At 37.7% G+C, this 11,801-nt stretch overlaps 1 protein-coding gene across 5 annotated transcripts in view; it reads right to left on the bottom strand.

The window, feature by feature from the left end:
- Positions 1-11,801, bottom strand: part of bsna (bassoon presynaptic cytomatrix protein a) — a 141,213-nt gene that overhangs the window by 76,494 nt on the left and 52,918 nt on the right. For all 5 annotated transcript variants that reach the window (XM_027167080.2, XM_027167079.2, XM_047799816.1 and 2 more), the window contains exon 3: positions 10,531-11,694. In XM_027167080.2, coding sequence (XP_027022881.2) covers positions 10,531-11,694 — 1,164 coding nt within the window. The remainder of the gene's footprint in view (positions 1-10,530; positions 11,695-11,801) is intronic.

Genomic DNA, 11,801 nt, shown 5'->3' with positions numbered 1-11,801 from the left:
ATAAATAGATTTTGATAATAGTTCACATTGTCATGTACTAAAAATACTATCAATCAAACTCTATACTAAGAAAATTTATTATAGGAAAGGTAATTAATTTAAATAGTTCGAACCTGAAATTAGTGAGCACTGAAAGGAATAAGCAAAGTCACAGCAGATTTATAAAAGCATGCCACATAGAAAATGAGGGAAATATGGAGCAACTATGTAGTTGAGCATGGCAAATTCTCTGGTTGGAGCATGGTTGAATGATGATGGTGGCACGGCAGTAGCACGCAGCTGCCACTCCGGATCCAATATGGTGCTATTTAAGGCCTTAGCCCTAAAATTAATAGTACATCAACACCAGAGACAGTGGTGTTCATGGATACAACTGCCAGCAGTTTATACAGTACAGAAATCATGCAACAACCAACCTGCACAATGATGTGCAGGCTTGCTCGGAGACCATGCCTCGAGTCCTCAGCACCACCTGATGCTGGTAACTGGGAGAGGGGATGCCGAAAGCGGTGCTCGAGGAAGCGGAAGTGTGGTAAGCTGACAGGTGCCCGTGCTAGGCTAAAAATAAACTCTAGCCATCCATTCTACTCTCAGATGTTTGCCCCCCCAGACAATAAACTGGACTACATCCGACTCAAGCCCACTACACGGAGTTCCGGATGCCACCATTCAGCTACAGTATATGGGTTCACCTCGTTTCATGCCGACAGAAAGGCAGCTCTGTGTGGTAAGGCTCATGTTGGTGGTGTGTGTGTTTACATCAACAGGGAATTGTGTAAGAACCCTGCACTTGTTTCTAGATACTGCTCATTGTTAGTGGAATTTGTGACTGCCCTGCTGAAAAATCCAGCATAAACCAGCATGAATTCCATGCTGGTCCAGGCTGTTTTTTACTGGTTCATGCTGGTATAGTGCTGGTATAATGCTGGTATAGATTGGTGACCAGCATAGTCATGGTGTTATCAAGCAAAACGGGGCTGGTGTAGCTGGTTAACCAGTATGATCTTGGTGGAATGAGCTTTATGGGAACAACCTTTATTTTTGCTTGTGTATGTTCCTATGTAACACATTAATATAAGATTAAAACACAATATATTGGAATATATTTCATTATAAGTGTGTGTTTTTTTTTTTTTTGCTCCCTCTTTTGAATAAAGAACTGAAATAACAAAAGCACTATGAAAGCCCATGCAAATGAACTCGTCCTCTGTAGAGGTCACAGTATCAAACTGCAAAAAAAAAAAGTGTTTTAAAATGCCCAAAATGCACAAATATGAATATGAGGTTAATTGCATGGCCTAATAAAATATCACAAAATACTTAAAGTGAACATTACATTATTTTATACATTAACAACAGCCTTTCAAAATCTGTCATCAATTCATGTCAACTCCGTCAGATATTTTTCAAATTCGAAATAAATCAGTCATATTTTGGTCAGCTTTAACCCTGAGGACCCCCTTTGAATTTTGTCTGTTGATGGATGAGGCAGTCCAACACATGGCCTCGTAAGACAAACAAGTCCCTTTAGTCACAGCTTTTATGTGTCAACACCGTCTTCCAAGTAGGGATGATTTTAATCAAGAATTTTGAAATAAAAGTTGGCATTTTGGTTTAGTTTAGTGGCAGCTGACCACTGAGGAAAATCAAAATGGCTACCATTTATTAGACATTATTAAATTGAAAAACATTGTTTTGTCAACTCCGTCAGACGTCAACTCCGTCAGATATTTTGTCTGACGGTGTTGACATGTAAGCTGACGGAGTGGAAAAGTGCTCCCAAATACTTATTAAGTAACATACACTACCGTTCAAAAGTTTAGGGTCACTTGACTAAAATGTTAACTATGATCTTAAAAATCATTTAATCTGAAGGTGTATGGTTAAATGCTTGAAATTACTTTTGTAGACAAAAATATAAATGTGCCAAACAGATAAATTTCTGTTATTAGAAAACTAAAATTTTATTTTAAAATATTATTTTTGAAATAGATGACTTACACTGAATATTGAAGAAAAACAGCCAATAAGAGCCCAGATTAAATATGAACTCCTTCTATACTCTTTAAAATCATCCTAAATTGAAAATTTAAGAAGCTTCTTGAAAAAATGACACGCGTACGGTTTTGCAATTTCTAGGCAAAGGGTGACTGCACTTCAGATGATAAAATATAACAGAGTTTTGATTTTTTTTGGATGCTTTTAGTCACCAACATAATTCTTACAGTTACATTTGTGTTATGCCATAGTTTGGACGAGTTTTTTATTTATCTGTAATATAGAAAAAAATATAAATAAAGAACAAGTGAGAGACCCTAAACGTTTGAATGGTAGCTACATATCATGATATTATGATCGAAGTATACATGTTGATTGACTTAAAATATCTTAATATATTTAAAATACATTAATATATATTTAAAATATATAAAGGATTTACAGTTTACAGTTTAATTCAAATATAGATGAGCAATAGAGGAGCTCCAGATACATTTGCTTATTTCTTTTGATACCAGGAATCTTCATGTGTGCCTTAAAGATCCTGTCACCAGGTACTCTTTGTTTGAAGTTTGATACCCTTTCCCTTGATACTCTCTCTCTTTTCCATGTTAAAACTAGGTAATCTTTAATCAGTTTAATTCTCGATTAGTTTGTCAACACCGTCAATTGTGTGTCAACACCGTTAGTTGTGTGTCAACACCGTAAGATGGAGATTTTTTATTTTTATAAAAAAATGTATGTTTCTTTTGTTCAATTGAGTGTGTTCATTGTATATATTAAAAATGAAAAAAATAGTAAACTAAATGAAGGTAATTTAAAATGGCTAATTCCAAAACAATGTAAAATAATATTAAAAGTGTATACAATACAATGTATCACTTAACCTTGCTAAGGCACACCATTTCTGCACACTTAAAGACTTTACAGTGTTGTTGAATTGATCAAACACAAAAAAACATATTTTTATGTGTCAGACGGAGTTGACAAATGTGAGTAAATAAGTGAGTAAATGTACATTTTTATAAAAAGTGGTATAAAAAACCTGTTCCTTTTCATGGTATGATAGATGAGACCCGTGTTTATGAAGATATCTAGTTCAAATTAGTGTAGGATCGATTTTTTGTTTGTCACTTTTCATCTTTTCATCTTTTCACTTTTGTCCCTTATCTCAAGATTCAGTGATATACATATATATATATATATATATATATATATATATATGTATATATATATATATATATATATATATATATAATCCATTTGTCTCAATTAAGAAGTAGTTAAGTTGTTTGTCTGTTTTTTAGTAAAGCGTGAAGAGATATTAAACAATGTAGTTCCTGCACTTCCCAAAAATAAATCTCGCAATGTTTTCGACTACATTATATACCTTACAGTGTTTATCGAAATTAGTGTAAGTGCACGTGTTCCAGATCATCATGTTTTTGCCACCGTAATTAGGATTTTGTTTTGGGGTAAATAAAAAGCTTCCGCTTCTACACGACAAATCTGCTGATCACAGGGAACCAGAATGTTTGCATACGGGAGGTACCTGGATGACGGCTGCACGGCAGTTGTTTTAACTAGCGAACTTAAGGACTTTAACTACGACATGCTTGACCAAACTCAGGTTTATTGGGTACGATGGAAGCAAGACTTCTTCAGGGCAAAAATACTAATGCATAAAGGTATGTAACTTAAGCAGTAGCTGTTTTATCGTAACTCGTTAACTGCACAATATAAACAAATGAGTGAGAGATAGTTTTTTTTCTTATTTTGTTTCTATAATTTTTCAGAGAATAAAGAAGACATAGAGCAGAAGTTGTCTAAAGGCAAATGACTCCGGGTAGCACCTCTTAAAAAAAACATGGTCATCGCCACCACATACTACTTGTTACTCGCTAAAAGGGAGAGCAGAAGCTAAGACCAAAAATGTGTGTTGTAAAGGTTATATTGTGTAATATTATTTGTGCACATGTGTATATTACAGTGTTATGGCAAATGTCATTGTCCAATAAATATTTTAAACAAACTTATACATATATAATGTGTGTATGTATATACATACATAAAGAAAGCCATGTAAATGATAGGAATATCCATAATGTTTTTCTTTATTAAAAAGTGATTTGCAATTCTCTAGAAAATTGTCTTGGTCTTTATTTAACTATGAATATGCACTAAGAAATGTGATATGTAACAAATGGGTTTTGTTGTGGTCTTGCTGGGATTCTACTAGCATCATAGTCAGCATATGTTGACCAGCACACCAGCATCCTGTTTTTTTTAGCAGGGTGTTAGATGCAGGCCATTTTATTTACCACGAGAAATCACTACGGTTTTCAGAGTGTATATTCCCCCCAGTGCTAATGCCAAAGAGGTTCTTTGTGAACTCCATGGGGCTATTACTGATCTGACTGGAACATCTTCAGGGAGGCTGCAACCAATGGTGATTCCATCAACCTGGAGGAGTACATGACATTAGTGACCAGCTACATTGGCATTCCACTCAGATCCATTATAATGAAGTGCTTTCACTGGCTAATCATGAGTCATATCAAGACGCAATTAACACCCTCACTGAACCACCTGCAGTATTCATATCATCCAAACCGCTCCACGGACGATGCCATTGCCACAACCCTTCATTTAGCCCTTACCCACTTGGACAACAAAGACGTCTACATACGAATGCTGTTCATAATCTTCAGTTCAACATAATCATCCCTCAGCACCTGATTGAGAAGCTGAGTCTGCTGGGACTGTATACCTCCCTCTCCATTTGGATCCTGGACTTCCTGGCTGGGAGACCTTAATCAGACTGGATCGGGAACAGCATCTCCAGCACCACCACACTAAGCATCAGAGACCGTCAGGGCTGTGTGCTCAGTCCAATGCTGTTCACCTTGCTGACTTACAACTGTGCAGCCATGCACAGCTCAAACAATCATCAAGTTTGCCCATAGTCCGTCTCATCAGCAAGAAGGACAAGCATACAAAGAAGAGGTGCAACTGCTAACCGCCTGGTGTAGTGATAAAACTAAACAGATGGTTGTTGACTTCAGGAGTGACCATTCTCTGCTGAACATCGACGGATCATCTGTAGAGTTGGTCAAGAGCACGAAATTCCTTAGTGTTTATCTGGCTAAGAACCTCACCTGGTAACTCAACACCAGCTCCATCATCAAGAAAGCCCAGCAGCATCTCTACTCCTTACAAAGGCTGAGGAAAGCCCATCTGTCATGGAATGGGGTGTCTTCACAAATAAATTTCAGACCCAAATGCAGGGATAACATAAAAAAGGGTTTGTTAGTAAAAATAACCAAAGGCTGGAAACACTAAGAATGCAAAACACAGAAACAGAAACAACAAACCAAAGACAGCAAGCCAAGGACAACAAACACGAGACAACAACCAAAGAGACAAGGACTCAGCAAAAAACAGACACAAGAGAACTGGTAGAAATAACTAAAAAATAAATAAAAATTAAATTTACCTCTGCCAGGGTAAATTTTCTGGAAAGGAAAGCACAGGGGAAGAGCTTCCCTTAGTTGCCATGCTGCTGGAACAGTAGAGTCTTTATACCACAGCAGAAGGCATCGACTACTACCATGAAATGGAGGTCAAGGTCGGGATGGTGTATTATGGGTTAAGTGGATAAGCTTCCTTTTAGCTGCTCAAAGGCTAATGGAGATTCTCATTATAATGCAGTTTCCTGGACCTTCCCCACAGGAGTATGGTAAGGGGGCTTGCCTGGTACTGAAATTTTGGAGAAACCTTCTACAGAAATTGCCAAAGCCGAGAAATGTTACTTGTATCCATTTGAACTCCCTGAGAGTTAATCACATAGAAAGTTAGTGAAACTTGATGTAAATCACATTTCTCTGCTTTTGCATTTCTCCACCAGAAGTTGTTGTTCCAGAAGCTAGGTTACCACCTTGTGCACATGGTCAATATGAATGAATGAATCAATCAAAACATCATCTACGTAAATGGTGACATAACTGTTGAGCGCATCTTTGAAAATCTCATTGACAAATGATTGATAAATGACCAGTGGTTCGGTTAGCCCACATGGTATAACAAGGTATTTGTAATAACCGTATGATGTTAGAAAAGCCATCTTTCCAGTCATCTCCCTTTTAGATGTGAATCTGGTTGTAACTTCTTATATTAAGCTTTTGAATACTTTTGCTACAGGTACCTAAAGGTGATATGGTGATAGCAGTTAATATTTCTTCTAAAAAAAAAAAAAAACACTGGCTAAGGGGTTCCTTGATGTTGTCCTCCATTGCCTTCATTTCAGGATTCAAAAGGGTTAAATTCTGCTCTTGTGAGGTTAGACATTCAGATCAATTGTATAGTCTCATGGTTGGTGCAGGGGTAGCTTGGTGGCACATTCTTTGTTAAAAACAACCTTTAGGTCTTCATATTCATTTGGCATATGAATTTTGAATTTAGATTCATATATGTCTGACAGCTGTGATGTTTATTTCACAGTAGTGAATATCCAGGTTGTTATCTTTACAGGCCATTTCAGCTTGCAAATTCTGATTCAGCCCCACCCTGATGATAGCTTTTAGCCCTGATATCATTCCAAACACAAATATCGTTCCAAGCTGCTAGTATTCAAGAAGCAAGAATTACTGCTGGTTCTGTGCCCTGGTGTAGCTCGAGAAGTTGCACTGAAATGTCCTTTCTTCCTGTGGGTTGCACTAACAAGGCATGGATAAATTGTGCAAAATAACTGAATGACCTGCAGAGCTGAACGTCATAATTCAGCAACATGACACAGTATTCTCTAGCTGATATCTGGTTTCGGGCCTAGCTGCCAGTAGGCTGTGAAGAGCTTGTAGCAAGTGAACATGCATGTTTTGGAGTGATGTAAGCTGTTATTGATAAGCCACCATAGTCTGTCTCTGATGGGCAATGATAGCCTGGAGCTGTGAAATCTCTGTTGGATTAATTTCTGGTAAAGTATTCTGTAATGAAGTCACTGATGAATTTGAATTCATTTATAAATTTTAATGGCTAAAATCCAAAAAACAAACAAATCGGCAATCAAAAATCAGGGTGAAAGAAACTTTAAGACAGCAAGACACAAAAAATCACAAATCCAAAAAAATCGCAAGCCAGAAACACAAACACACGGTCAAGGCACAAGCAGGCAATGGCAATGGAAAGTACAAAGAATGGCTCAGTATGTAGATATAACTAAGTATACTTTGCATATGTGTGTGATGAGAGCATTGATTAAATATCCTTGAACCAGTAAGTGGAAAACATGATCCAGAAATGTTTATACTCTGGCGATGGTTCCCTCTGGTGGTTAGAAAGAGAAAGACATTCATCATTCTCAATGGGAATAGTCAGTGTGTACTTAAATTAATCATTTAGTGTTATTTTTATTTAGGTATTTACGGTCAATAAACAATTTTTGTTTAGAAAATATTCTAACAATTCTGAGCATGAGAGGACTATAGTCTTTGAAAAAGATAATGTTGACCATGTGGAAGGGAACATGTTTGAAAGGGCCTTTACTGTTGCATTGTTTGTGTTATCAGTGATTTGGTGCATATTGGCAAACCATTATAGACAGATAAACTTGTAAGCTGCTAAAAAAAAAGGAGTACTATGTAATTTTGTTTACCTGACATTAAAACATACAGTATGTTTCACAGATTATTAGCTAATTTAATTATTTCATTCAGTTCAATCTGATTCTTTTATAATCTGATTCAGAATGTTGAATGTCAGATGGTGATGTGTAGGATGTCTCTGGTGGTCAGGAAGAAGAGGAGAAGAAAGCTAGAAAAGAAGACCATGTGGTGGAAGAATGTTGTGATTAATTCAGACAGGATTTGGGTTGTCAGGAACAGCTTCCAAATGACTGGAATACTACAGCAAAAGTGATCAAGAAGACAGGTAGGAGGGAGCTAGGTGTGTCATCTGGAAGGAGAAAAGAAGATAAGGAAATGGTGGTACAGGAAAGCATTCAGAGGAGGATGCAATTAAAAAAGAAGTGGTATGTAAAAAGACCAAAGAATTGCAGTGCAGAGTGAAGAGGGATGTAGCAAAGGCCAAACAGAAGGCATGATGAGTTGTATGCCAGGTTAGACATGAGGGGAAGTGAGAAGGACTTGTACAGTTTAGCGAGGCAGAGAGATAGAGATGGGAAGGATGTACAACAGATAAGGGTGATTAAAGATAGAGATGGAAAAGTGCTAACAGATGAAGAGAGTGTGGAAGATGGAATGAGTATTTTGAGGAGTTGATGAATGAGGAAAATGAGAGGGAAAGAAGGGGGGAAGAGGTGAATATTGAAGAGCAGGAAATAGCAAAGATTGAAAAGGATGAGGTGAGAAAGACTCTGAGGTAAATCAAGAGTGGAAAGTCTGTTGGTCCAGATTATATCCCTGTGGAGGTGTGGAAGTGTCTAGGAGAGACAGCAGTGGAGTTTCTATCTAGATTGTTTGATAGGATTTTAGAGAGTGAGAAGATGCCTGAGGAATTGAAATGTGTTCTAATGCCGATCTTTAAGTACAAGGGTGAGGTGCACAGTTGTAGCAACTACAGAGGTATAAATTTGATGTCACACAATGAAGCTATGAGAAAGAGTAGTGGAAGCTTGGCTAAGAAAGGAAGTGGATATTTGTGAGCAGCAGTATGGCTTCATGCCCAGAAAGAGCACTACTCATGCAATTTTTGATCTGAAAATATTAATGCAGAAGTAAATGGTCAGAAGGAGCTGCACTGTATCTTTGTGAATTTGGACAAAGCATATGACAGGGTGCCGAGAAAGTAGCTTTGGTATTGTATGAGGATATCAGGAAAAATATGTCAGAGTAGTTCAGTATATGTATGAGAAGACATGACAGAAGTGAGATTACTAAATCTGTTTGATGACCTGAATAATGCTGTGCGCAAGAGATGCATTTTACAATTTGATTGATCTACAACGTTTTTGGAAGAAAGAGTGGGAAAATAGTGCCAAGATGTGCCAGCCTGATTGATCCAAAAATATAGAGATTTTTGTTAATTTCTTCTTATTGCCTTTTGCAAGATCTTTATATTCCTGCATTTTTGCTGTTGTTTTTATTGTGTATTAAATTGTTTAAATATCTTTGCTTTGCTTACACTACATCTGAAATATTGGCATGACATCTATTCACAGGAACACAGTTTTTGTCAGTGAAGTTTGTCAAAATTGTCAGTGAACATTTTTACCCAGATAACTCTATAGAAAATGGCAGTAAAATGTACATTCAACACAATCAGTGAGAGAGTTTATCTGGATATCACTGATTTATTCGTAAACACAGCTCTTGATAATGTATTCATTTAAACCCAACACCTTTCCTTTTCTGTTTCGCTATGTCTGGAAATGAACACTAAAATAGAGCCCCACATTTTTCATATGCATGCTGCTCATTCCACCACACTGTGAAACCTGAGAAGAAATGATCTTCAACTATGGACTGTGGGTAAGTAGTAGGAGTAGTAAACGATAATGAAAGTAAATCCATCATCACCATTATAAATAAGATTACATTCTACATGCTACATACTCTACTGTGAATTTATTATAGAAGCTGTAGAAGGTATTCAAGGTGTGTGTACAGTATATGCATGATTCCATATTTCTAGTGTCATTTCCATGTTTCTGGTGGCATGAAATTATTTTTATCATATGCAAACTGAAATATAAAACAGGGTTCATGGTGTAAATGAACTAATGTATTAAAAATGTATTAAAAATATAATTTTGGTAGTTTTATCAAAAATGTAAGGTATTATTTCACCCATCAACAATTTAAGTATGCTCCAATTACAATAAGACCTGCCCCCTTAAACTCAGATCTTCCTATTTTTCAATAACTTTGAATAACATCATTGTCTAATGAATAATGTCTAATAAAGTCAAGATTATTTAAATTATCATTGTCAGTTTGTAAGTCCATTGACACATTTTAACAACACTGCCTTTTATTTAAACCAATGGTGAAACTGTAAAGGTAATTACCCACAATAAATATGTGGCCATTTATTGTACACAAAGAAACAAAGTGAATATTTAGACTAATAAGCTGGTCCTAAATCTGCTCATGGTCAGACCCCAGCATAAACTCCATCTGGTCCTCATGGTCCATCATCCACTCATATATATTTATTTATTTAAACAATCAAGTCATAATGTGGTCAGTTGAACAACAGTCTGGCCTAATAATGTTTGTGCCTATATATTTAAAGACTATTACACATTACACATAAGGGAGAAAATATACTATACATGAATTTGTAAAAAAAAAAAAAAAAAAAAAAAGATATTACTTGTGAGACCATAAGAGATTAAGACCAGCAAATTCCTTGTTACAATGTCTCCTGTCTTGTGGTATAGGTCCCAGGTTCCCTACTAACCGTCTGTAGGTTAAGCGGTACACAAAATGGATAGATGGATGGATGATAGAAAACATTTTCTGTATGCTGTAAGCTGTATGCGTGGTGACATTTAAATATGTGTTAAACACTTACCTCCACAAGGTGAGGTGTTGGATTGAAGCCACACATATTGCAGACCTGCGTGTGACATTGGGTGCAGGAGTTGTAGTTGGGTGGCTCATTGGATCCTATATTAATTTCCGTTTTACACAAGGGGCAGCTGACTTTGGACTTCTGCACCTGCTTCAATGGTAATTGCTGCTGCTGAGCTTTCTGATGATATGCTGGTGATTGCTGCTGTGGTGGTACCATTTGATGATGTCCTGGGGACTGCTGCTGCGCTGACTTTAGATGGTGAGGTGGCAACTGTGATGGCTTTTGATGATGTGAGGCCACTGACTGTTGTTGTTGGTGAGGCTGTTTTTGCTGTTTTTGTGAGGAGACTTGTGGACCCTGGGGAAATGTGGTTACCCCTGTTCCTTGTTTGTCTGAGCCAAGAGTTCCAGTCATAGATTTAGAATTAGCATCGCTGAAGATCACTTTAGTACCCTGGTTGCCCTGTTGTCGGGCAGGAGAGGGTTGTGCTGAGGCTCCTCCTCCAGGGAGGGGATCAACTGAGATTAGTGTGCTTGCTTGGTTCAGCAATGATGCCCCAAACCCAAATAGCTTTGTCAAGCCATCCTGAGGAGGGGCCTCATGTACTGAGGCTGGACGGCGAGCCGGGGAACTTCCAGCACTTCGGATACGCTCTGATTGGCCAACATGGTGAACCGGAGATGCACGACCAAGGTCTGGCTGTGATGGTGCTTTAGCCAGGCCTGGCAATGGCACAGCCCCAGGGTGAGGGATGCGTGAACTAGTCTGGGGTGCACCTGGACCTCTCTGCTTAAACTCAGCATTCTGAACCTGGGACCCTGTCTGGGCTCCTTGATGTAGAATTTGAGAAGAACCAGATTGGGAAGAAAGACCTGTTTTTTGACATTCTTTTTGGTAAGGACCAGTAGTTTCACTTTCTTTCTGAGAACCTAGTGAGGCCTGGTTTTGAGTCTGTGGTTGGATTTTGGAATGAAGCTGTGATTGGGGTTGAGTCTGACATTTGGGCTGAGCTGAAGGCTGGGAATGAAGGGGTATAACAGGGTCTGATTTAGGTTGTTGGGAGGAAGATTGAATCTGCTGCTGACTTTTGGAACGGGGTGTGGTCATATCCATTCCCAGGGCTCTCTGCATCTGACAGTTTAGACACAGCCACTCTTGGACCTGTGTGAACACACATAAATAAACATACACAAATTATGTGAATACAGAATGCACTAGTTTAAGTTTACATACAATATGCTAAATATAAATGTTTATTTAAAAAACAC

The sequence above is a fragment of the Tachysurus fulvidraco genome, chromosome 14 (genome assembly GCF_022655615.1).
Source record: "Tachysurus fulvidraco isolate hzauxx_2018 chromosome 14, HZAU_PFXX_2.0, whole genome shotgun sequence".
NCBI classification, from domain to species: Eukaryota; Metazoa; Chordata; class Actinopteri; order Siluriformes; family Bagridae; genus Tachysurus; species Tachysurus fulvidraco.
Note: the sequence above shows the minus strand (reverse complement) of the source record. Positions and strands in the feature narration are given on the sequence as shown.